This window comes from Megalobrama amblycephala, linkage group LG20, assembly GCF_018812025.1.
Source record: "Megalobrama amblycephala isolate DHTTF-2021 linkage group LG20, ASM1881202v1, whole genome shotgun sequence".
Classification (NCBI taxonomy): Eukaryota; Metazoa; Chordata; class Actinopteri; order Cypriniformes; family Xenocyprididae; genus Megalobrama; species Megalobrama amblycephala.
Genome location: NC_063063.1, coordinates 11,803,863 through 11,831,531, shown reverse-complemented (window position 1 = coordinate 11,831,531; position 27,669 = coordinate 11,803,863). Strand labels below are relative to the sequence as shown.

Sequence of the window (27,669 nt, the reverse complement as noted above, 5' to 3'; positions counted from 1 at the left end):
CATGTGAGGTTCAACCTTAATGTTATAAAGCGACGAGAATACTTTTTGTGCGCAAAAACAAAACAAAAATAATGACTTTCAACAATTTCTTCTCTTCCCTGTCCTTCTCCTATGCTTGTTTACATTGTATAGACAGTGCAGCACATCCGGGTTCTACATCAGAACACGAGTATTTGCCGGCGCTGTTCACGTGAGCAGCACGACGCATGCGTGTGATGCTGATGCAGGATCCGGCCAATGAGTCTGGAAGCCTGCAACGTAAACAACGTAGTAGACTGACAAGGAAGAGATGAATTTGTTGAATAAAGTTGTTATTTTTGTTTTGTTTTTGCACACCAAAAAGTATTCTCGTCACTTCATAACATTAAGGTTGAACCACTGTAGTCATGTTGACCAATTTAATGATGTCTTTACTACTTTTCTGGACCTTGAATGTGGTAAATATCTTAATTTGTCTTAATTTGACGGGTTCCCAAGATGAACGAATGGTGAGTATTTAATAACAGTAACTTCATTTTTGGGTGAACTAACCCACAGCTTGAAGGTTATCCTAACTTTGAAAAGTTATTTAAAATGATTTTTGAGAACATTCTATTCAGGAATATGTATACTTTTAAATTTTGTCTTAAGAACAATCTTAAAAAAAATATTAGAACGTTCTTAATGGAAGTTTTTGGGAATGCAAAATGTTCTTATTTTCTAACTTAAGAAAAAAGATAAGAAAATAGCAGAAATGTATTCTTAACAATGTTTCGTGAATCCGGCTCCAGGACCAAAAATATTACATGATATTCTCCCATCATTAATCTCTCTTCTTAATTCTCATTTTCTGCTGTAGATTTTGGCTCGCTTTTTGACCTGGAGCATGACCTTCCAGATGAGCTGATCAGTTCCTCAGAGCTGAATCTAGAAAATGGAGGGGACCTTGGCCAGTTGCACGCCAATTTGGGTAGTGGGGGTGGGGCCATTGGAGGAGTTGTGTCCAGTGGCCAGGATGCAGCGGCCAAGCACAAGCAGCTCTCAGAACTCCTTCGGCACGGACCTGCACCTGCTGCATCGCAGCAGGGTGCGATGGGCAGCCCAGCAGGAGCTTCAATGGGGCTTTTCGGGAATATGAAGTCTTCTCCGGGTACCCAGGGCATGGGTCCGCAAGGGCAGCAACATCTTTCCCCACAACAAGCCGCCCTTATGCAACAGCAGCAGATGGCAGGGATGGTGGGCAACATGAACAGGAATATGCTCGGACCTCAGAAAGGCAATGGACAGCAGCAGCCAGGAGGGCTCGTGCCCCAGCAGCAAAACATGCTGGGAGCACAGATGATGAATGGATCGCCCAGAATAGGACATCACAACCCGGGCATGGGCAGCAACAGTAACCTGTTAGCAGAGGCTCTTCAGCAGCAGCAGCAGCAGACAGTAGGAGTCCAGGGTGGATTGAGGGCACAGCAACCTGGAGCAATGAACAAGGTAATGACATCATCAACACATTCCCAATACATCTGTATCAGTCAATAAATGTGACTTGTAATGTTATCAGTATTGGGCCGATATATTTAAGAAGACAGTAAATTAGAAGGTTTTAGATTTTATTTTCACAAAACACTTAAAAAAATCTTACAGATAAGATATTTTATATTTTTAAAATTCATGTGCCCTCGTAATTTTTAATCAAAAACAATAATTTCCCTTTCCCTTTGAAATAACATCTTATCTATAAAGATGTGTGCACCTGCACCAGTGGGAGGGCGGGACAATAATCCCTCTCTTCATGTCACTCATATGAGATCACAGCAATTAGCAAAAGATGATAATCCGACATTGGAATCAGTTCCCAATGGACAAAATGAAGTCCCTAGTTCAGGGATATTCAATTAAAGTTGTGGTAAGTGAAGCGGCCAGTGTGCCAATATGGTGCTAACATCTTGAATCTTGAGTCTGCTCATAGTGAACTTGGAGCCCGAGTCTGCGCAGTAGTGAGCTTGAAGTGGAGCTGCGATATCAAGGCCCCACCCACGCTCCTGCAGAATCGGTTAATACTGCAGAACAACTCATGATGCCGGTGTGTAATAAACAGTTCTGGAAATGTAGAAATTAAAGTTAAAGCTTCAATCTCCACCCGAAGATCCAGAGAAAAGTCTGTTGGTGCTTCAGTAACAACTTCGCTCAGAGAAGCTGTAAATCTCAGCTGTCAATCATAACATCAAAACCCGCGCTTTTAATGCATTAAATAACTGACTAAAAACAAACTTATTTAAAGAACGAACATTTTAACTAACATCAGTATGATTAAAAACTGCCTAAAATGACAGAAACCATCTTTGGAATATTTGATTTGTAATTTGACTGTTTAGTTTGTCTCACGTCCCATGACATTACACGGAGAGGGCAGGGTTTATGGCCTACACTGCATCCAGCAACCTGGGGGCGATCGAGACGCTTTGGCCTCACTTTTCATGATTCGTGTGGCACGCTCGGTACAGCTCCATTGTTTTGCCGCGCTGCTCACTTTAAACTATAGAAACGATAAAATGGTGCTACAGTTATAATTTTGTCTTGTAGTCGGGTTGGAACCAAACCGGCGCCTGGAACTGGTCGAATGAACAATCCCTTTAATTTTTTTTTTTTTTTTTTTTTTTTTTGGCAAACAGAGCACTGCACAATAGAGGTTCACTACTTAAATTAAAACATGGATGATAAATTGTGTGATATTCCTTAAATATTTTAATAAATTGTATTGTTGTTATTACTTTGAGAAGTACATTCTTCTCTACAATAGTTATATTTTTCTGTCATTGTTTTGTGGTTTGTAATAAAGACCTTTGAGTTGCTGTGTGTATCTGACAATAGTTTTATCAAATGAAATGGTGAAATGTTGAAAACTAAAATTTCAGAGCAGCTCTGGAGATGAAGTTCATATGGAGCATCCTCAATGTGTGCAAGACCGCACACATTGAAAATGCCACGAGCGTCACATGCACTTGTGTAGTAGACAACTGTACAGTTCATTCACACAAAGATGCGCAGAACATGCAGACTTCATAATTCAGTAGCAATCCTTTGGTGGTTTAATATTAACAGACACTACTCTTGATTTATCCATTCAAATTTTGCTACTTCGGTGACCTTCTGCATTACACAGTAAATTCCATTTGTGTGACTGGATTCCACCAACGTTCTCTCAATCATAGGGCCCTACTTTCATACATAGGCTTTCTTTTTTTTTCGAAGATCATTGTCAACTCCCTATGTCTGTTTGTTGCAGATGGGGATGAATGCAGGTTCAGGCCCCTATGGAGGCCCATATGGTCAGCCTGCCAGTCAGGGTCTGGGTGTTGCAGGGCTGGCCCCTCAGCTCCAGAACAAAGTAGGTCTGTCCAACAGTCCGGCCCAGTTTAACCTCGACAAGAAACCCCAGCCTATGCAGGGCATACCTGGCATGGTATGTATTCATTCAGAGCCTTGTATGCAGACTTTAGACTTGTTTATTTTAAAGAAGCCACAAGATATCTTAATGTCTGTTAATTTGGATTTCCACAGCAGGCTTCCCAGCTTTCCCCAGCGGGCACTGCCGGAGGCGCAGGAACGGGCAGCATGGTGCCCAATGCCCAAGGAACTCTTGGTCCCGGATCAGCTGCATCAGCCGTGTCTGCAGCAGCGGCAGGAGGTGTTCCTCCAGCGGCCGATCCAGAAAAGCGCAAACTCATACAGCAGCAGCTGGTGCTTTTGCTCCATGCCCACAAGTGCCAGCGGAGGGAGCAGGCCAATGGGGAAGTACGGCAGTGTAACCTGCCCCACTGTCGCACCATGAAGAACGTCCTCAACCACATGACGCACTGCCAGGCTGGCAAATCTTGCCAAGGTGAGTGTATAAACTGCACAGAACCGTAACAGCGTGGCACTTTTGTTTCTGTTGTTCTGCCTATTTAAACAACGTGGCACTATTTCTAATATTGGGTTTGCATTTTATTGCTTTTTAGTGGCACACTGTGCCTCTTCCAGACAGATAATCTCTCACTGGAAGAACTGCACGCGGCATGACTGCCCTGTATGTCTACCTTTGAAAAATGCAGGAGACAAGAGGAATCAACAGAGTGAGTGTGTGTATAAATGCAAAACATTATGTTGCATCTCAACCCATCTCACTTTTTCAAACATGGAAAATTACTTTGTAACCTTTGTAACCTTGTGGTATTTATTGTCCTTAATGTAACAGAATTTGACTTGGCAACATTTTTATTACTATTTTCAGATTCTAGATCTATGGTAATTGTCTCTTATTTTGGTTTATTTCTGCTTTTTTCTCTACGTGGCTTCAGCTTTGCTAGGCACTGGAAGTGTGGGGTTAAGTTCTTCTTTGGGTAATGTAACTGGTGGTCCGCCCAGTGCCCCCAATCTCAATACCCAAGGGCAGATAGACCCCAGCTCCATCGAGAGGGCCTACGCGGCCCTGGGCCTCACATACCAGGGAAACCAGGCTCCTCAGCCTGTCCAACAAACACAACGGACAATGAACACCATGGGTAAGAGGCTTCAGATTTTATTTGAAGTACGAGTTTTTTTTAAAGAAATTTATACCTTTATTAAGCTAGGATACATTGATCAAAAGTGAAAATTAAAGGGTTAGTTCACCCAAAAATGAAAATAATGTCATTTATTACTTGCCCTCATGCCGTTCCACACCCGTAAGACCTTTGTTGATCTTCAGAACACAAATTAAGATATTTTTGTTGAAATCCGATGGCTCCGTGAGGCCTGCATAGCCAGCAATGACATTTCCTCTCTCAAGATCCCTTAATGTACTAAAAACATATTTAAATCAGTTCATGTGAGTACAGTGGTTCAATATTAATATTATAAAGCGACGAGAATATTTTTGGTGTGCCAAAAAAGTTACTTATATAGTGATGGCCGATTTCAAAACACTGATTCATTAAGCTTTCCAGATTCATAACACTCCGAAAGCTTCCTGAAGCTGTGTTTTGAAATCGGCCATCACTATATAAGTCATTATTTTGTTTTTGGCGCACCAAAAATATTCTCGTCGCTTTATAATATTAATATTGAACCACATGACCTGATTTAAATGTTTTTAGTACATTAATCTTAATTTGCCTTCCGAAGATCAACGGCGGTCTTATGGGTGTGAAACGGCATGAGGGTGAGAAAATAATGTCATTTATTACATTTTTGGGTGAACTAACCCTTTAAGACATAATGCACAAAATAATGTTACAAAAAATCTGTTTCAAACATATGCTGTGCTTTTGAACCTTTGTTCAAATTTGTTAATGATAAGAAATATTTCTTGAGAATCAAATCATTAATATTAGATTGCATATTAGATTGATTTCTGAAGAATTATGTGACACTGAAGACTGCAGTAATAGCTGCTGAAAATTATTTTTAAAATATATTTAAATTGATAAATAGTTATTTTAAATTGTAATAATATTTCAAAATATTACTGTTTTTACTGTATTTTTGATCAAACAATGCCTTGGTGAGCATTTCTAAAATACCTATAATAAAATCTTACCTACCCCAGAATTTTTATTAGACTTGTAGTGGTGTCTCTTCTCAAGACCTTTCTTGTTACAGGAGCGAATCCCATGGGAGTAAATGGGGCTGTGGGTGGTCAGTCTCAGAATCAGCAGTCTAACCTTCTCCAGGATACAATGTTGCATCTGAACATGAACTCACAGAGGTAAACCAACCCTTCAGTACATCTCACGTAACTAGTCACCATTCTATCCTCCGAATTCAGAGGGTCTTAAAACCTTACAGTAACATTAATCCACTGCAGCAGGCGTCTGTCAGTTTTGATAAGTTCATATGCAAACATAGAGTGGTCCTCATTTGTTTCCATCACTTACCTTTCAACAGTTTGATGAATGACAGTGCTGTGGGGTCTATGCCTGTGGCCAACCCTGCTTCCAGTGCTGGAATGAGGAAGAGTTGGCATGAGGACATCACCCAGGATCTACGCAACCACCTGGTGCACAAACTGTAAGTTGAACAATGATTTGTGAAAATTATGAAAGAAGTTACAGTAACATCTGTCTTTTTTTCTATTTTATTGTGGAAGAACAATTTTAAAACTAGTACTTAATTGGTTATTTAATCATTATAACTGCTGATATTCAGTTAATATTAATTTCTGTGTCCCTTGCTTATGTCCTCCTCCTTCAGAGTCCAAGCCATTTTTCCCACTCCAGATCCAGCTGCACTGAAAGACCGGCGGATGGAGAATCTAGTGGCCTATGCGCGTAAAGTCGAAGGGGATATGTATGAGTCCGCTAACAGCAGGGTGGGTATATTGTTCTTGTCTGTTAATGATTTGTGTTTTATCATAATCACTGGTTTATAAGTCACTGTTATACATCACAATTTTCAGGCGGAGTATTATCACCTGCTGGCTGAGAAGATCTATAAGATCCAGAAGGAACTGGAAGAGAAGCGAAGGACACGGTTACAGAAACAGGGCATGATGCCCACTCAGCCTGGCATGCCCCCCACTGGCCTGCCGCAGGGGCCCACAGGGATTGGTCAGCCAGGGCCACCCACAGGACTACCTACTAGTGAGTACTCATCTACAAAAGTTGCCCATCTCTGCGATTGGCAAGTAATTTGTAGTTCATGGCTGTGACATACAAATGGTTACCTATGAGTTTTTGATGGTACAGGAATTAAATTTTTTGCCTCTGTATGTCGCGGTTGTGGAGGCAAGTGCATTACATTTCACTTTCTCATAACCGATTTTAGTAACCAAAAGCCTATGTAAGCATTTGTTGTTTACAACGATTTCACACAAATAAGTAAATGTCAAAATTGTGTTTGATCTGTGCTTTTTCATGGACTGTGCAGGCTTTACAATGCAGCAGGCTACTAATACCCCTTTATTCATAATCTGTCATTTTTATTAGCAGTATGTTTATTTTTAATTGATACTTATTGACAGCTTAAAAATAAGTAAATATTTGCTCTTAAGTGATGTTGGTCGACAGCTTTTATACAGTGTTTATGCTTTACCATTCTTGGTAAAGTTTAGAAATAAGAGACAGTATTATTATGGTCAGGCATTTGTTTTAATAAATAATGGCAAATTCAATAAATTTGCTACATTCCATTAGAGCCTCTGCTGTGTTGTACAACTGACAAAACCTTCTGAAGGAGCTCAGTGTATCTGTTGCAAGCAGTTTTTGTCAGGTGATCATGCCAGAAAGTCACAAAGGCCTGAAGTAGCTCGTCTTTAAATTATTGTTTTGTGAGTCACTTGCCAAACTGAGAAGATTAACAGCCATAACCATAGCAATGGATGAAAAGAATGAAATTTACACTGTTGGAGAGATTTATAAAGAATGGAGTTGTGTTTTATGCATTATACAGACTGCAAGTGTTAAAAATGAAAAAAGCGACGTCTCTCTTGTCTCCGTGAATACAGTAATAACTGATGGTAACTTTAACCACATTTAACAGTACATTAGCAACATGCTAACGAAACATTTAGAAAGACAGTTTACAAATATCACTAAAAATATCATGTTATCATGGATCATGTCAGTTATTATTGCTCCATCTGCCATTTTTCACTATTGTTCTTGCTTGCTTACCTAGTCTGATGATTTGGTTGTGCACAGATCCAGACGTTAATACCGGCTGCCCTTGTCTAATGCCTTTTATAATGTTGGAAACGTGGGCTGGCATATGCAAATATTGGGGGCGTACACCCCGACTGTTACGTAACAGTCGGTGTTATGTTGAGATTCGCCTGTTCTTCTGAGGTCTTTTAAACAAATGAGATTTATATAAGAAGGAGGACACAATGGAGTTTGAGACTGACTGTATGTCATTTCCATGTACTGAACTCTTGTTATTTAACTATGCCAAGATAAATTCATTTTTTCATACGAAGGGCACCTTTAAGTTTATAACTTTTTCCCCCACACATTTTCAAGGTTTACATAAAGTCTTGGAACATAGTAGGCTACTTATTTATTACAGGTTTGCATATAAAGTTTAGTGATTGTATTCTCTGTGTGATTTGATGTAAAATGAGGAAAAAAGAATCTTAAGGTGATGATACACGAGGCAACTTTTTGAGCAATGTTGCCGAGCAATGTTGCTTGGGCACTTTCCCATTGAGAATGAGCAACAAATTTATATCTGGATACTTTAGATCGGTCGTGGGCAATTTTTTGAGATCCTCCATTCAGAATGCTAGCAGCCGATCATGTGACCGGCTTGGAAATGTCAGAAAAAATTCAAACAAGATGGCCTGCCTCTCAGCGGCAGTGGAGCTAAGAAAAGGAGAGTGAACTTATATCTTTTTATGCTGGTAAGTTGTCATGTGTCAACCCAAAACAGGGAATTTACCTCATTTAATGCTTAAAATACCAACAGGTGTCCAATTTAATGTGTGTTGTCTGTAATTTACCCTTCAAATGTTTTCAGTTAAATACTAAAAAGACACGTTCTGTTTAATGTCCATAATGGCGTAAGCTGTAGGGTGTATGGCACGTGAATGTAGCTTTTGACGCAATCAACATGGGTTCAAATCCGCCTTTTGCCAAACTCGCTCTTCTCCCTTTTCTTATCACAAATCAGATCAGAAAGGCAATTATATTGAATAAAAACAAAGAAAATATTTAAAAAGTTGAAACAAAGTGCCTAACAAGTGTTTATAATGTATTTATTGGGTTGGCAATAGATTTGCTCCTCTCTGATTAGTTGCTGCCAACTGTCCGTTGCCCTAATTAGTTGCCCTGTGTCTCATCAGGTTGCCCGTTGACAGCAACATTGCTAAAAACGTTGCCACGTGTATCTTCACTTTATACTTATTCTTGCTGCATTTTTAAAATTTGTATTGACAAACAAATTGCAGCGTTGCTGGTAACATAAAACAAAAAGAGAAAATAGTACAAGGCAACATAACAAATTAAGAACAGAAGTTTTTTTCTTTGTCACCCTCACTGACAAGCCTTTTGATATTTACTATTAGGACCAGAAGTTTGGGTAGGACATATGTCAACAGAACAAAAACTGCACTTGTTAAGCGATTTTCATAGATTTGACTTATTTCTTGTTTTGCCCCTCCTCCTGTAGATGGTCCTCTTTCGGATCCTTCAATGGTGCGGCCTACTGGTCCAAATCAGATGATGAACAGGATGCAGAATGCTGCTGGTTTGTATATCTCATATACATATATGTGTGAGTGTGTTCACTGAGATATATTAAGTGTACACTAAAAGTTTGGAGTAAAATGTTTTTTTTTTTTTTAAGAAATTAATTACATTTTTACATAGTTCTAAAAAATATATATATATTTCAAAAAAATAAAGGCTGTTCTTTTGAATTGAATTTTTTTTTTTTTATCATGGTTTCCACAAAAACATTAAGACCTGAAGGCTGGTGTAATGGCTCCTGAAAATTCAGCTTTGCCATCACCTAAATAAATGACATTTTAAAATATATTAAAATAGAAAACTCTTGTTTTAAATTGTAATATTTGACAATATTACTGTTTTACTGTATTCTTGATCAAATATATTCAGCCTTGGTGAGCATAAAATACTTTAAAAAACATTTAAAGGTCCCGTTCTTCGTGATCCCATGTTTCAAACTTTAGTTAGTGTGTAATGTTGTTGTTTAGAGTATAAATAAAATCTGTAAAATTTTAAAGCTCAAAGTTCAATGCCAAGCGAGATATTTTATTTAACAGAAGTTGCCTACATCGAATGGCCAGTTTGGACTACATCCCTCTACTTCCTTCTTTAATGACGTCACTAAAACAGTTTTTTGACTAACCTCCGCCCACAGGAATACACAAGAGTTTGTAGAGTGTGTTTGTCGCCATGTCGTCGAAACGCTGTTATTTTCATCCCGCAGTCCAATCACCGGGTCTGATTCCGGCTCAAATTGATAGGGTAAAATTAAAGACATGTTTACAATAACACTGAGCGCATGCATCTCCACGTTATGGTAAGAGGCGTGACCTTTCCGGGTAAGATGCGCTAAACTGCTGTCGAATCACAACACAGGAACCGCTGGCACAATCAGAACTCGTTACGTATTTCTGAAGGAGGGACTTCATAGAACAAGGAAGTCATCAGCCCGTTTTTATGACAGTGGAAACAGCGGTATACAGATAAGTAAATTATGTGAAAAATACTGTGTTTTTTTACACGTGAAACATGAACACATGTTATATTGCACACTATAAACACAATCAAAGCTTCAAAAAAACCACGAAAAACGGGACCTTTAAAATCTTACTGCCTCCAAACTTTGAATGGTAGTGTATATGTATATATGCATTAAAGGGGACCTATTATGCCCCATTTTACAAGATGTAAAATAAGTTTCTGTTGTCCCCAGAGTGTGTATGTGAAGTTTTAGCTCGAAATACCTCACAGATAATTTTTTATAGCATGTTAAAATTGCCACTTTTAGTGGCTGAGCAAAAACAAGCCGTTTCAGTGTGGGCCCTTTAAATGCAAATGAGCTGCTGCAGAGGGCGGAGCTTCAAGATCTGATTCTTCTGATTCAGGACACACTATAATGTCAGAAACTGCGAATATATGCTGCATGGAGATAGAACAGGTATAGTTTAGTTAAATTACGGTTATAACTTATATTGTCTTCTTGTTTTTAATCCACAATATTAGTACAGCCCTGTTGTACCGTGCGAAAGATGGCCAAAACTATACAGATGAGTTTTATAACATTAATTGTACTTCACATAAAAGATGAAGCGTCTATTTTCACTCTAGAAAATTACTGTAAGAGCTTAATAAAACACTGCAAGTGTGCATTAAAATATTATATATTAAACTCTCTCTCTCTTATCCTTGTATTATCACCAACAAATATAGCGAAGAACACAGAAACATTCTTGCAACTCGTTACAACTAACAGTAAACGAATATATATATAGACCTTATGCCTTTTCGGGTGGTGCTTAATAAACTTTATATCCGTAAATAAACTCAGATGAACTGTAAAAAAGTGCTCCTACCTTCATTATTGCCATATCCAGTATCACTGGAGGCTGTAATCTGGATCACGAACAGTTTTAACTTGTATATCCTTGAGTAGCACATTTTTAGCACAGTCTCTGTTTTATATTGTCCCTTTGTATTGATATTCGTTCACAAAGCAGTCCGGTGTGAAATGATTCGCGCAGACATAAACAAATTTCGACAGAACTGAGGGAGCATTTTCTTGGAAAACCAAGTTAATCCATCTCGTCTTCAGCGGCTCAGATTTAGGTAGTAAATGAAGAGAGCTACGTGGATTAATCCATCCAGCTACAGAACACCTAAAATGCTTGGGAGACGTTCTCGTCAGTGCAGTAATGGCGGACTCGCTGTGAACTCGCTCATGGCGGTTCTATGTTCAAACATCAGTGTCTGTCAACATTCGTGGGTGGGGCCTGTGGCTGTTGTGACATCACACTGCCAGGGATCTGGAAACGGCTTGTTCTGAGACACTGCTTATGATTTATGAGGATTAAAAAAAAGGAGTGGATGGATTTTTATCACTATAGGGTGGTTGTGTACACACACTGCCAACACACATTTATGTCCAAACACCATGCAAAAGTGAATTTTGCATAATAGGTCCCCTTTAACTCTCTCTTCTGCTCTGTGCTTTGCAGGGATGAATCCGTTTGGGAACCATATGGGAATGCAGTCCATGGGCCAGAGATCTACACCTCCTCTTCCACTCAACACAGCTCTTAACCAGGTTATTACTGTGACTAGAAGTGATACCTTTTGTAGATTTGTTATTTATTACTGCATAGTAGTTCCGTGGTAGATTGTGCACAGAATATTTATTCTAAATGCTGAGTGTTTTGACTGTTTTAGGGAAGCATGGGCACTGGGAGGATGCCACAACCGAATGTTGCACAGATGCAAAATCAGTACATGCAACCTGGACAGTTTCAAGGTTCAAGTCCAAGTCTTGGTGCTGTATCTGTTGACATGGCTCACCCAGGAAATGATGGCACTATTACTCAAGTAAGAGATTATAGATTTTCTCTAAAATTGTATTTTAATTCATAAGGACCTTATCTGTAATAATACTGTTCTTAATATACTATCCAATTATGAATTCTTAGATTGCATTGAGCAAACGCTGCTATTACTACTACTTCATACACACCTATACCTATCTGTCTTTTTTTTTTTTTGTATACATGTGGTCCTGGTTTTGTCATTAAACAGTCTAGAGCTGCAATGCGTTGTATATCATATTTGTTCTGAACTGCATGAACTCATGAATGCATTCTCAGTGTTTGCTCTATTTTTTAATTTGTCAGCAGGGGCAAATGCCTACTTTATCATCTTTACCAGTTGGCAGTCCTTTAGCCCAGCCTGGGTCTGCTGGAGGGGCAGGCAGCGGGTCCTCGGTGGGCTCTCTGGGTCCCAACAGCATAAGTGGGGTTCCTCCAGCGTCCACCCCAACACAGTCCATCAACCTCCCCACGGCCCGCCCGTCCACCAGAATTCTCCTTCCCCAGCACATAGCCGCACACCCACACCCACACCAGGCTCCCAGACACCCCAGCCCCATACACCCAGTCTACCCCAGTTAGCCTCGACCGGCAGTCAGCAGCAGTTACCTCCGTCCGCCACTTCTGACAATGTCATGCAACCGCAGCAGCAGTCATTAGGAGGAGGAACTCCTCCCGCTGTTTCTCAAAGTGGCCTCTCCACGCCAAATGCCAGCCAGCATCCCCGCACTCCAGTAAGTACTACTGCTTTGTATAACACAAAAATCTGCGGGCTCATTTATAAATAAACACGTCCTAAATGTGAACGCACAACAATGTCTGAGATGTTCCAGAACGTTTTATAAAGCTTCTGACACACCAAAAATATTCCAGAAGCATCCCGCTTTATAAATTGCAGTTCATCTTCAATTTAAGCAATGTGAACAAGTGCATAAACTCCACCTATATATATATATATATATATAGATATATATATATATATATATAGATATATTAGGGCTGTCAATCAGTTAAAAATTTTAATCTAATTAATTACTCTCTTGATTAATGTAAATTAATCACATAGATAATTTTTGCTGTGAAAGTATTAAATATTTCAATTCAAATGAATCAATGAATAATCAGCATTAGTGACATTAAAGTTCAAAACTCTTTTATTATTATTTTCACTGTTCAAATAATGGCTATAACAATCAACAATATGACCTAATATGCTAAGGAAATAAATTCAAAGGTCAAAGAAGATTTGATGATGTGTACCTTAACACCAAGGAATGGATTGCTAATCTCCAGTGCGTTATTTTTTTTTAACGCGTTATTTTTTTCTCAGATTAATTAATCGAAATCAACGCATTATTTTGACAGCCCTAAAAAAAAAAAAAATATATATATATATATATATATATATATATATATATATATATATATATTTATATTTATATTTCATTTGCACATAGAAGAAAAATCAACATTGTATTAACATTTACATTTTAACATTGTTGGATTATTTTAATTATTGTTATATATGAGTGCAAAAGGTCTGTACACATGCTCTTCAGGTGGTGTACGCATAAGAACATTTTCACATCAGTTTTTGCCTGATTTGTTACTCACTTTTGATGTAGAATGAGATCCATGGAATTTAGGATCAAATACAATTACATGAACATTTTACAAATTATTAAAAAATCTAAGATGATCTTAAATGTTTCTAAGATGTTCTTGTTAATGCTGATCTTATTTACTTATTTAATTAATGTATTGCATTGTCTTAGAGTTTGTATCCTTCTACACACCATTTTTGACCCTTTTGTCTTTTCTCTCTTAAGTTGTCTCATAAGGGTTCTCTGCCAGTGGACGGCCAGGCTGCTACCCCTGCCTCCGTCAGCAGTGCAGATGGATCATTTCAGCAGGGTCCTTCAGACTCCACAGCCCCCTTTGAGCCCAAGATGGAGGTCAAGCAGAAAGAGGAGGAGGAGGAAGAGGAGGAGGAGGATGAAGAAGAAGCCATGGTGGGAGGAAGAACTGGAAAGCAGGAAGACATTAAAACTGAGGAGAAGCCTGAGGTACGATACAGAAGTTGTATTTTCAGTAAATAAGAATTAAAGTCTGAATGGTGTTGATTATCTGAGAGTCAGACTATAACCATGGCTCGACAATAAGGACTGCCCGATGGCCCAGGTTAGCGTGAAAGATGCTCAAAAAGGTAAACGGAATTGTCACTTGCCTGATTGGGCCAGTGCTGCATTGTCACAAATGTTTATCATTTGCACAACGTGTTTTTAAGTGTGGTCAATTTAAACATTGAAGCAATTTTTAACCAATCAGATTCAAGCGCAAAAAGACATGATGGAGAACTTTGTTCAGTACTTGCATGCAAAGTCCATCTGTGTGCTCGTGCACAGAAGACAGCTTGCGAGTACTGAATTAAGTTCTCTTTCGCATCTTCTTGTGCTTGGATGGAAAAATACAAGTTTTGCAAGTATTCACTTAAACACTGTCGGTTATGATCTATTAAATGAACATAAACCGTTGAGAAAGAAAACACGTGTAACAGTATATTGGATCCGTGCATTCAGTCTTAAAGTAACAGCAGCCTAATATTCTTGCTGCTGCTTGTCATTAATGTTAATCAAACAACAACACACAAAGAGAAAATCACTCACTGATCTTGAAACAACTTTTGTAGCAAGTAGAAAAAAAAGCCTTGAACCCTGTGGTAATGAAAATCATTTCATAAGAATTGTCTGCTTTCTTTTATCAGATAAAGAAAGAGGAGCCGTTAACTGATGGTGTGCCAATGGAGACATCTTCCACTGCAGCTGGGGAGGACAAAAAGCCAGAGATAAAGACTGAGCCTAAAGAAGAGGAAGAGGGTTCAGGGTCCACAGTTACCCACAGTTCACCTTCTGGAGTCCCTAACAAAAAGAAAAGTATGATCAGACCCCACTTGGGTATTTTAGCTGCTAGGGTTGGCTTCAGCACAAAACCAACTGTTGGTACCTTGGTAATGATACTATAATATAAAAATATAATGGGCAAAAATTTAACACCAATGCAACATTTTTAATGAATCTCACACATCAGTGGATACATTTTAGTCTTTTTGACTAAAGATGAAATTGTAATTTGATGCTTGTGCTTAAATTGCTGCCATTAGTAATGACTGAAATGCCAAACAGGGCAATTTTTTTAACGAGAGAATTTTTTTAGCCATTTGAAATATTTTCTTGTGTCCCACAGGTTAGATACCTCTGGTTTAGACTGAATAGCTTAAATATTCACTATTGTGTGTTTTTATCAAATAATTTAAGCATTGATATAGTAATTCTGTGTATCTTACTTGCCTTTTCATCAGTTTTTAAACCAGAGGAGCTGAGACAGGCCCTGATGCCCACACTGGAGTCTCTTTACCGCCAGGACCCCGAGTCTCTGCCCTTCCGCCAGCCTGTGGACCCTTCACTGCTGGGAATACCAGTACGTGTGCTGTCTGGTGCACAGCCTCCTTAATATAATACTGTTTTTGTTTTAACATACATAATCATATTATAATATACATATATATATATATATATATACTACTGTTCAACAGATTTTAAAAATATTTTTAAAGGTCTCTTATGCTCACCAAGGCTGCATTCATTTGATCAAAAATACAGTAAAACAGTATATAATTGTTAAATATTTTTAAAATTCAAATTAATTTTTCTATTTTTAATATATTTTAAAATGTAATTTATTCTGATGATAGCTAAGGTGATTTTTCGGCAGCCATTATTCCAGTCTTCAGTGTCACATGATCCTTCAGAAATTATGCTAATATGCTGATTTGGTGTTTTGTAACCTTATAAAATGTCTTTATAATCACTTTAGATTAATTGAATGCATCCTTGCTGAATAAAAGTATTCATTTCTTTTAAAACTTTCCTTCCAAACTTGGTAGTGTATATATTTTCCATCAGTCGTGTATAAAATCATCATTGGCAGGGATCAGTTGTTGGATATCAAATACAGTCTTAAGTTCATACTCTCATTTATGGAAATGTACGATTCTACTGAACTCTGATATTTAACATTGTTACTTTTGTCAAATCACAGGACTATTTTGACATTGTGAAGAATCCTATGGACTTGTCTACTATAAAACGGAAGCTCGACACGGGCCAGTACCAGGAACCGTGGCAGTATGTGGATGACATCTGGCTCATGTTTAACAATGCCTGGCTGTACAATCGCAAGACGTCACGAGTCTACAAGTACTGCTCCAAGCTGGCGGAGGTGTTTGAGCAGGAGATCGACCCGGTCATGCAGAGCCTTGGCTACTGTTGTGGGAGAAAGGTAAAACAGAGGATGCTTGAGTGTTTGCACATATTAAATTGTCCTTCTAATATGATGCAGAATGATGTTTTATAAATCAATACATTCCTCTTTGTTTGTAGACCAAATGAATAACAGCTTGTGGCTTTATGAGCTTTAAAGCGTAGGCGTTGAGCTAACAAAATTAGTTTTCTCATCCAAAGAGTTAGTCATAAAATGGGATTTTGTGTCATAGCACAGATCAAGTACATACTGAACTGAAGACACCTGAAGTTGATCTGTTTTCTGTTATGTTTTTTTTTTTTGCATTTAAACCATCATAACACCAGCTACTGTTTTTTTTTTTTTTTTTTTTTTTTTTTTTTTCCCTCTCACAGTTTGAGTTTTCTCCCCAAACTCTGTGCTGCTATGGGAAGCAGCTGTGCACTATACCACGAGATGCTGCTTACTTTTGTTATCAGAACAGGTAAGGAACTTACGACTGAGGCCAACATCAACGGACATGAAAGAATATATATCTGAATGACCCATGTTATGATTATTAATTGCATATGCATGTGAAACCTGTTAAACAGCCTTTTTTCCACTGTATCTGGCCACATAAAGTGCACTGACTTGCACCACGGTTGATAAGAGTGTTTTCTTATCCCATCTATTCCACCAATCAGTCCTTAGCCATTGTAAAATCCTATCTGTGTGAAAAGACCTGGCATTTTAAAGTGAGCTCCTTTTCTGCTACATATAGTTATTACATTTTTTTTTAATGGTATCAAATAAATATATATATAAACCTTAACCAGAAATATTTTCATACACACATAAATATCAGAGTTTCTTGAATCAAAATGTTTACATGGCCATTATCACCCTCTCTATGATCCTTTAAATTAAATGACCTGTTTGTGCTTGTATACCTAAATGTGGTTAATCGTATGTTAATGTCTTCATAGTACATAGATAAATGGTATGTAAAAGAGTTGTATATTTCTTGATATGACCCCTTTGTCATGAATTTTAGTCATTTAATTTCAATTATTGCTCATAAACGAATACAACATGTACGACTTGACACTGATTGGTGTAACAGTGCCATAAAAGGAGTAATTCTTATCTTTTCATAGAGCACCTTTAAAATGCCTGTTTGCTTGACATTGTGGCTGCAGTCTTTTTGTTCATGTTTAATGTGCTCATGTGTCCGTAAGTCTCCAACACCCTTCGCAACTGATTCTGCTCCAGTTTTGCTATAATGATTTTTCTCATTATACATGTAAATGCTAATCTGTGCTTTGCTTTGGCTTTCTGCTTGTCCGTTGTTGTCTCCCTCCTTATCCATCCATTTCTGTCTTGTCTGTTTTTCTTTGTCAACCCTTTTCTTCTCCCCTGTACTTTGCTGTTTGTTGTGTCCGCTGTCGCCTGCTTTCATCTGACCAATCATCTGCACCTAAACCCCTCCCTGCTCAAAACCCCTGCTCAAAAATCCTGCATCATGATTGGCTCCTCTGGCGACGACCCTGTCCTGCGCTTCCCCTTTGGCCTGCCTGCCCTGCCCTGCCTTGTCCTGCACTGATTGGTGGCTCCCTCCTCGTTGCCTCACTGTGATTGGCTGTGGTGTTGGCGCATGGTGTAGTTCACCAAAATATGGGCTTCTTGCTGACAGGTACCACTTCTGTGAGAAGTGTTTCAATGAGATCCAGGGTGAGACTGTGTCCTTGGGAGATGACCCATCCCAAACTCAAACGTAAGTGTCTCCTCTTTCACACTATTTTTAATCAGTGTTTTATTATAGCATGTTCTTTTTTTTCTCTCTTCAGCTGTACAACAAGAAAACAAGTTTGTCTAGTCTGTCAAGTGTTTGCAATATCAAGACCCACCCCACCCATATTACATGTATATCGATAGATGTGTTTGTGTAGAGATCTGATTGCACTTATCTGTTATAAAAGAACAACACTTATATATTACATCATAGGTTTCCGTTGATTGAAAATTTTCTGTTATTTACCAAATGTTTAAAAAAGTATAGGATCATAAGGTAGTACATTTTAGTAAGGCTAAAAAAAAGTTATGATATCAATTTCACTTTAAAAATACCAATTTAAAATAGTTTACTGATGGATAAAAACAGAAATAGTCAATCATGTTCTGTTAAAGTGTCCCTCAGAATGCGGTTTTATCTAATGATGTTTTATTAACAAAATTCGGGAGGAGCAGGTGCAGATTATTAGACTAATTATCACAGGTGGAAGCATTCAGCTAATCAACCAACGGAGGTATATATACTGCAGCCTTACCTCAGTTCGATTGACAGTTTATCAGCATCCTTCCACCACCCCATCTCCTCACTTCTAAATTCTATCTCTCATAACCACATCCGGGGGGAGTACTCTGGGTTCGGGCCAAAATTCCAAGCTCGGAGCCCTCCCCCTGGACAGCACGCCAAATACGCATTACTTTCTCTATCTAATTATATGTATATGTGAACTCGTGAATCCAAACATAAAAATCAAGTGTAAATGCACCCAGAATGCATTATGTAGTAAAGTGCCATCCGATTGCTATCTGAACAACAAAAATGTTTGTTAACTGCCATTTAAAGGGGACCTGAGAGTTAATGTAACACTTCAATGGAAATTAAATTGAATTCAGTCAACAACAATAAATCTCAAACTTGGTTTTGCTCTTTTGAGATTTTGAAGCAGGATTTTTGGAGACCATAAATGCACCCTTTGAGACTTTTCTTGTTTTAATAGTGTTACAATTTGCATATATTTCTAGATCGATCAATAAGGATCAGTTTGAAAAGAAGAAAAATGACACACTCGACCCTGAGCTGTAAGTCCATTTAAACTTTAATTCCAGTTTTGTGCTCTCAGCAAAATTTTTAGGATTAATACCCCCTCCCCCCACCCCATTTTCTCTGCAGATTTGTGGAATGTATGGATTGTGGTCGGAAGATGCATCAGATCTGTGTTTTGCACAATGACACTATATGGCCATCAGGGTGAGTTTTCTGCACTGAAATTAAATGCAACTGACTCTGGTTTTTGAAAGGTGTTTCTAACACCAACATATGTCCTACCTTTTTTCTCTTTTCCCTCGTTTAGCTTTGTGTGTGATGGTTGTCTGAAGAAGTCTAACAAGACCCGTAAAGAGAATAAATATGCTGCTAAAAGTATGTGGCTCCATTTCAGTGTTTTATTAAAATGTACAAACTGTTTAATCTTCATGTATTTTCTTCTCACTGATAATCTAACAAGTAATGACATTTTAAACAACTTTTTTTGGGATCTTCAGGGCTTCCACAGACCAAACTAGGCAACTACTTGGAAACACGGGTTAATGACTTTCTGAAGCGGCATAATCACCCAGAGTCTGGTGAAGTCACTATTCGTGTTGTTCATGTCTCGGACAAAGTGGTAGAAGTCAAACCAGGCATGAAGTCTAGGTGAGACAGGATAATTAAGAACAGACACTCAGGTTTAATACAACACATTTATCTGTTGGACATTTAAAGAATAATTACTTTAATACTCATTTTGTCATTTATATTCTTGCTGTGAAGCCTCATTTGTTTACTCTGATTTATAATGTAATATACCTCCCATGCAGACTTTTATCATTGCTTGTTGTCTGCTTGGATTCCTTTTCACAGGTTTGTGGATAGTGGAGAGATGGCAGAGTCTTTCCCATACAGAACGAAAGCTTTATTTGCATTTGAGGATGTTGATGGTGTTGATGTCTGCTTTTTTGGGATGCACGTGCAAGAGTATGGCTCAGATTGTCCACCCCCTAATCAAAGGTCAGGCAAATGTAATTGCTTTTTTTTTTTTGATGGGCCTGTTTTTACTTCCGGCTAAATGTTTTTTTTTTTTTTTTTTTTCTCCTCAATCATCCAGACGAGTTTACATATCCTACCTGGACAGTGTCCACTTCTTTCAGCCACGCTGTCTGAGAACAGGCGTGTACCACGAGATTCTTTTAGGATATCTGGAGTATGCCAAAAAACAAGGGTAAGATTCTTCCCTATCCTACTGTTTCAGTAGTATTTTTACTTTAACCGATGTTCACATTTTTGCCTTGTGAAATTTTTAATTAAACCTTTTTGGATTTTGTTTTTCTTAGGTTTACCACAGGACACATCTGGGCTTGCCCTCCTAGTGAAGGAGATGATTACATCTTCCACTGTCACCCTGCAGACCAGAAGATACCCAAGCCCAAACGGCTGCAGGAGTGGTACAAAAAAATGCTGGATAAAGCCGTAGCGGAGCGCATCGTGCATGACTATAAGGTACAATTTTGTGTTATTGTAAACATTTTGTATTAAAAAAATATTTCCACTTTTTTCAGAATACAGGTAAGAGATCAAATCTTGAGTTTATACATATTGTTTATATATTATTATTGTATGTATATATATATTTATTTATTTATTTATAATGCTGTTAAAATTACTTTTTTAAAGGACATATTCAAACAAGCAACAGAGGATCGTCTCACCAGCGCCAAAGAACTGCCCTATTTTGAGGGTGATTTCTGGCCCAATGTGCTTGAAGAGAGTATCAAAGAACTGGAGCAAGAAGAGGAGGAAAGGAAGAGGGAGGAGAACAGCACGTCCAATGAGAGTGTTGATGTTAGTCTTTAAGCTCTACTCATCTTAGGTTTTGTTCCCTTCTAAAAATGCTTTTTCACACAATCCTGAACACTTCTCTATGTTTCTTCAGACAACAAAAGGTGACAGCAAAAATGCCAAGAAAAAGAACAACAAGAAGACGAGCAAGAACAAAAGCAGTTTAAGCCGAGCCAACAAAAAGAAGCCGGGGATGCCAAATGTGTCCAATGACCTTTCACAGAAACTCTATGCCACAATGGAAAAGCACAAAGAGGTATGAGGAAGACTAAAGACTGATTTCGGCTTTTTTTTTTCTCACTATGATTTAGTTTAATCAAGGTACATTGTCAAACATTTAGTGTTTGTCAAGTTTGGTGGCATTCTGATCTCAGTATCTTTTGTACAATGTTCACATATGCCTTAACATATTTTTGTTTTAATCAAACATTTTATTTTTTTCCCCAAGGTGTTCTTTGTTATCCGGCTGATTGCAGCACCCAATTCCAATGCACTTCTGCCCATTGTTGACTCGGATCCTTTGATGGCATGTGATTTGATGGATGGTCGGGATGCCTTCCTAACACTTGCACGGGATAAACATCTGGAGTTTTCTTCATTGCGGCGCTCCAAATGGAGCACAATGTGCATGCTGGTTGAACTGCACAACCAGAGCCAGGACCGCTTTGTCTATACCTGCAATGAGTGCAAACACCATGTTGAAACTCGCTTCCATTGCACTGTGTGTGAGGTGAGGACTATAGAACAGGAGGAGTGGGGAGATGGTGATGATTTACCATGTATAATCTTACATGATCATACATGGTATTTTTATTAGTTTTATGTGTAAAGCTTATATGGCATAAGAAGATAACCAGTTTTTCTCAGGGCAGACCCAGTTTTTTTACATTGTCCTGAATTACTCAAAAAATGCGCTAGGAAAAGCAATATGTCTATTTACCATAGTTAAATAAATAATTAGTCGTACTTAATGCTGGTAAATTATTTCCTTTTGTACTGTACACAATAATAACTTTGCCATTTAATGATTATTCTAACCTCTCCTTCACAGGACTATGATCTCTGCATCACTTGCTATAATACAAAAGGTCACGAGCACAAGATGGAGAAACTGGGCTTGGGATTGGACGACGAAAGCAACAGTCAGGCTGCTTCCTCAACGCAGAATCCTGGAGACTCAAGGCGTCTCAGTATTCAGCGGTGCATCCAGTCTCTAGTACATGCTTGTCAGTGCCGCAATGCCAACTGCTCACTTCCATCTTGCCAGAAAATGAAACGTGTAGTTCAACATACCAAAGGCTGCAAGCGCAAAACCAATGGTGGTTGTCCTATTTGCAAGCAGCTCATCGCACTCTGTTGTTACCATGCAAAACACTGCCAAGAGAATAAGTGTCCTGTGCCATTCTGCCTCAATATCAAGCAGAAACTACGACAACAACAGCTCCAGCACAGGCTACAGCAGGCCCAGATGGTGCGTAGAAGAATGGCCAGCATGCAAAGGACAGGCCAGCAGCTTCCGGGAGGCAATGGTGGGCTGCCATCTCCTGGGAACAGTAGTACTACTGGTCCGAGCACACCAACACCAAGCAGTCAGCCTCCTACCCCACAGCCGCCCACTCAGCTATGTCAGCCTCCAGTAACTCAACCTGGGGTTGGAGGTGTTCCATCAAAGCAGCAACAGCAGTTGGCAGGGATGGCCCATCAGTACCAGCAAATGTCTGGAAGTGGTGGGATGATGAACTCCCCGCAACAGCCCATGATCCCACAGCAGCAGCAGCCAACATCAGTTCAGCATCTTCAGCATGCCAACAACCTTCCTCCATATGTGCAAAGACCTCCAGGCTCCTCTCCACTTTCTCAGTCAATGGGAAAGCCAGGCATGGTGCCAGGTGGCTTCCCTCAACAGCAACAGTCGAGCCTAGGGCAGCCTGTGATGCCACAACATCAACAACCTGGCCCTCCACCTGCTGCAGTAGAAATTGCCATGAAAATTCAACGAGTCGCAGAGTCTCAACGGCAAATGGCTCAGCAAAAGATCCTGCAAAGAAACCAGCCTCCTGGCATGATGCCTCCACATGGCCTGCATCAGGGTCCCCAGACACAAAGCCAGATGGGCATGAACCTTCCTGGAGCTTCAATGGTTGGACCTCAGGGAATTCCATCCCAGACACAAGCAGCAGTGGCACGAACTCACATGGATCAGCAGCAGGGAATGATTACAGCAAGCATGCAGCAGCAGACAGGAACTCAGTCTCAGCTCCCTCAAGTCCAGTTGCAACAGGCACAGCAAGGAGCACCTCAACTTCAGGGGACGCCACAGCAGCCGTGGGCTGGTCCTGGTATGCCTCCTCAGCAGAGACCTGGCGTAATGAACCAAATGGGTCTGCAAGGAATGGTTGCACCTCAACAGCAGCAGCAGACAGTTGTTCAACAGCAGCAACAAGGGCATTCAGCTGTAATGGGTATGATGAGTGGCCAAGGAGCGGCTGCACTTGCAGGTGCTGGCCCTGGAAATCACTCTCAGGCTGCCTTACTGGAACTCGTAAGAACCTTAAGGCTACCCAGCTCTCCCCATCAACAACAGCAAGTCCTAAATATACTACGTTCAAACCCTCAGCTCATGGCAACCTTTATCAGGCAACGAGTTCCTAGGTACCTTGGTCGAGGAGGGCCTGGAACAGGAGGTGTGGGTCTACCAGGAGGACCTGGTGGAGGTCCAGGGCTCATCGATGGCCAGCAAATGAGTGCAAATCCTGCGGCAGCTCAAGGAAGTATGCATATGCCACAAGGGAATAGCATGCCAATGAATCAGCTTCAGCAGCAACAGCAGCAGCAGCAACTTCAACAGCGGTCTATGATGAGTGGAAATTTGCAGCAACAACAACAAATGGCAGCGTTGCAGCAGCAGCAGCAGCAGCAACAACAACAACAGCAACAACAGCAAGGTGTTATGCCCAGTCAGAGCCCCAACATGTCCAACATCTCTCCCCAGTTCAGAGAAATGATGAGGCGGCATTTACAACAACAACAACAGCAGCAACAACAACAACAACAACAACAACAACAACAACAACAACAACAACAACAACAGCAGCAGCAGCAGCAGCAGCAGCAGCAACATATGGGAAACCATGCTCAGTTTCAGCATCCTCAACCACCCCAGCAGCAGGGTTATCTTGGCCAGTCTGGAATGCCCCCACAACAGCCTGGCCAACCTCAGCCTGGTGGTCTCCAACAGCAGCAGGGAGGTACCCAGCCTGGGACCCAGCAAAACTACTCTGGGTCTGTGTCCCATCAGCAGGTTGCAGCAGCTCTGCAACAGAGACTGCAGCATCAGCAACTCCAGATGCAGCAGCAACAGAGTGCTATGGCAGGACTCCAAGGTGCTGATGGAGGTCCTGGAGGCGGTGGTCCCCTCCAGCAGCAACAGATGCAATCCGCTCCCATAGGTTCACAACCTCCGGGCATGCTTCAGCAAGCTTTCCAGCAACGGCTCCTTCAGCAGCAACAGTCACACCTAGGAGGAGGATCTCCTGCTCAACACAATCCCATGAGCCCTCAGCAGCCCCAGCAACAGATGTCCCAGTCTCCCCATTTGCAGGGCCAGCAGTTGTCTAATTCCCTAAGCAACCAAGTTCGCTCACCCCAGCCGTCGCCTCGGCCCCAGTCCCAGCCGCCAAACTCCAGTCCATCTCCTCGCTTGCAGCCCCAGCCATCGCCTCATCACATCTCGCCCCAGACAGGGTCGCCTCACCCAGGTCACCTTTCTCAGCATCACAGTGCTGTGCACCCTCCACAGCAACAACCACAGGCATCCCAACAGCAGCAACAGGCTAATGCGATGGACCAGGGCTCATTTGGAGCAGACCAGAGTGCCATGCTTTCACAGCTAGGTGGGATGGGAGCCTTACATGGGCAAGGGACAAATGACATGCTATCAAATAACCAAGATATTGGGTCGAACATGAATCATTCATTAGATTTGATGTAATGTTGCAGTGCTCAAAGAACTGTCCTGATTGCCAGAGTTTGGTAGCAGATCTAGGATTTACAAAGGCTGTCATCGATAGTATTATTATTATTACTATTATTATTATTTAATATTTTTCTTATGTAATTGAAAAGAACTGAACTTCCTATGGGAGATACTACATGTGCAAGTCAACAAATTAAGTTAAATGAATGGTAAGTTATTGCTGTTAATATATAAAAATATATAAATATATTTTTTGCCAATTGTGTTCAAAGGGTTTTGGGTTAAGGGATGGGAAATATTTCCTCTTGGTATATGACCAGAAATATTTTTGGGGTGAAGAAGTCTGCCTTTTTTTATAGATATTTTTTAAGATTTTAAAAGTGGCATGAAATTAAAAAGCAAAATGCGTAAACAAAATGGACTATTTTGTTTTCTTTTTCCTCTAAATAGTCAAAAATGCCATCAGTTTTGGAGAGTATTAGAATTATTCTCACAAATGTAATGATTATGATGGCATTGGTAATAACTGTTATTTATTACTCAGCTCTTTTGGTTGGCTAATAGATATTTTCTTGTTCTTTTATTTTGGACAGTTTATGGCATATGCTATTTGAACCTCCTACAGTTCTTGAAGAGTATATTTTTGTTAGTGATAGAACCTGACTATAAATGGATGAATTTATATTCTTTTTTATTTTTAGTTTTTTTTTTTTTTTTTTTTTTTGAGGGGTGGTTGGGGCTTAAATGAAGTTTTGATAGTGTTTGGGAAACGATAATGTGTTTTCTGATGGCTTGTTGCATGGGAAATACCAGTCCTCCTATGCATGTTGCAGTTTTCCCACCCTCATACATCCTGTCCCATGAATGTTTTCACTATGCCCTCCTTCTCAGTACCTGGAGCCTGATGACACTACAGGTGTGCATAGGACAGTACAGTGATCTCTACTGAGAAGAGTAAATGCAGATGAGGGATTATGGATTTTGCAAATAATCACCTTGAACTACCCTCTTCCATCTCTGACTCCAAGTCCTCTTTTCTCCCCATCTCTCCAGTAAGGAATTATTGTTCTGACTCTTCACGCGCATCTCTAGTGTTCTGAACTTTGGGATTTAAGTGATCTCCTTAATGTATAAAGAAAATTCTGAACTGAAAATAAATTACTGAAAATGAAATGTCTTTGTAAAAATATATATATCTATATGTGTGAATGGAGGTAAATGGACAGATGTTTCTTCTTGATTTATGATGCTTTGAGCTGAAGAAGTATGGGCAGCTTAGACTTAACCTGTGAGATTTTTATACATAAATGGAGCTCAAGTCAGACAAGCACCAATGCGCCTTTGTATGTGTACTTCATTACAAGGATTTCATTAGTGTGTACTAAATCAACACTGTCTGTCATTATCTCCATCCTGTGCACAAATACAGCAAGGTAGAGACAAATAGTTAAAAAAAAAAAAGGGGGATGGTCTTTTGGATGGCATATGACAATAACCTATAAATGAATTGTTTTCTCTTGGTTAAAGGAGTGCTGGATGACTACACAGAGGCAATATGGCTTTAGACTTATTTTATAAAAACGAGGAGAACAATATTTGTTTTATATATATATATATATATATATATATATATATATTAATTTTATTTTTGAAAATAAAAAACTTGAAGGTAATTCAAGAGTTAATATTGAATTACACTTTTTCAAAGATATTGATGATGCAACATGACACTGCTGTTATACCATATACGTCCCACTTTGGGAATAATGAGAAATATCATGGCATTTTGAGGAAAAATGTCTTATGAGTGCGTATAGAAGTATACAGATTATGATTCACTGTACAAACCATGGAAATTTGCTTTGATCTGTAAGTTTTTTTTTCTTCTTTTTTTTCTTTTTTCTTTTCTAAAACAGACTGGAAAACCAACCATGGTTATATGGTTCCTAGTTTTGACCACTTTTCTCTTGCTAACACTTTGGTGCTTGCTGAGAGGAGCAAAAACTGTTGCTCTGATTCCAGTAGTTTTACTGTTTGTTTGTTTGGTTGGTTGGCTGTTCTTTTTTAAAGTTATTATGGTGGTCAGACGTTTTGCCAATTATTTAATTGTACATTAAAATATGTTTGCACCATTCAAAAATAATTGGCTTTGGTGTGGTGTAATTCTTACATTGTACATGTGGAGGTAAAACAATGTCAACCCATGATGGTTAATCAGTCCACAGTGCCACGCATTGCTGATTAAATATAAAAAAGTTGCATTTGTAATTGATGGTACAGTTACACCAAAGTTTTATTTATGACATCATAATACCAGGTTTTCCATTTTAAAGTGCAAATACTCTCAATAGCAAAAGCAACCACAGACATTTGGCACAGACAGTTTATCAAATATATACAGGTCACATGAAGTTAGATACTAAACATTTGAGCTTCCAGAGATGGACATTCCTAGAGGCTAAATATACATTCACCTCAATATAGAAAAATTGTCTTCAGGTCTCAGTTATCATCTTAGACTAAAATAACACCAAAGATTAACAGCAGTCAAGTTAAATCTAACATTGTAGACTACTGTGCAAGATGGTGCAGAGTCATACTTGGCAAGAATATGCACAAGAGGACCAAGGAACATGTAAAAAAAAAAAAATTGCACACAAACTGCGATAGATATGAGATATTAGCAAGCAATAGTGTTGGGAAAAAACAAAATGTAACTTTATTTCATACACA

The 27,669-nt window shown here is 39.4% G+C and overlaps 1 protein-coding gene across 1 annotated transcript in view; it reads left to right on the top strand.

The window, feature by feature from the left end:
* The window catches only part of ep300a (E1A binding protein p300 a), a 34,830-nt gene extending 7,751 nt beyond the window's left edge, over window positions 1–27,079 (top strand). The window contains 31 exon segments of the mRNA XM_048170361.1: window positions 839–1,467; window positions 3,263–3,439; window positions 3,538–3,859; window positions 3,978–4,091; window positions 4,317–4,520; window positions 5,599–5,704; window positions 5,884–6,006; window positions 6,190–6,307; window positions 6,395–6,578; window positions 9,103–9,180; window positions 11,657–11,745; window positions 11,868–12,020; window positions 12,326–12,479; window positions 12,482–12,750; window positions 13,846–14,082; window positions 14,781–14,949; window positions 15,375–15,493; window positions 16,115–16,354; window positions 16,711–16,799; window positions 17,991–18,071; window positions 19,109–19,165; window positions 19,257–19,334; window positions 19,438–19,505; window positions 19,628–19,778; window positions 19,986–20,132; window positions 20,230–20,343; window positions 20,456–20,621; window positions 20,796–20,963; window positions 21,055–21,216; window positions 21,409–21,690; window positions 22,012–27,079. Coding sequence (XP_048026318.1) covers window positions 839–1,467; window positions 3,263–3,439; window positions 3,538–3,859; window positions 3,978–4,091; window positions 4,317–4,520; window positions 5,599–5,704; window positions 5,884–6,006; window positions 6,190–6,307; window positions 6,395–6,578; window positions 9,103–9,180; window positions 11,657–11,745; window positions 11,868–12,020; window positions 12,326–12,479; window positions 12,482–12,750; window positions 13,846–14,082; window positions 14,781–14,949; window positions 15,375–15,493; window positions 16,115–16,354; window positions 16,711–16,799; window positions 17,991–18,071; window positions 19,109–19,165; window positions 19,257–19,334; window positions 19,438–19,505; window positions 19,628–19,778; window positions 19,986–20,132; window positions 20,230–20,343; window positions 20,456–20,621; window positions 20,796–20,963; window positions 21,055–21,216; window positions 21,409–21,690; window positions 22,012–24,951 — 7,988 coding nt within the window. The 3' untranslated portion in view covers window positions 24,952–27,079.
* Window positions 27,080–27,669: the final 590 nt, after the last annotated feature.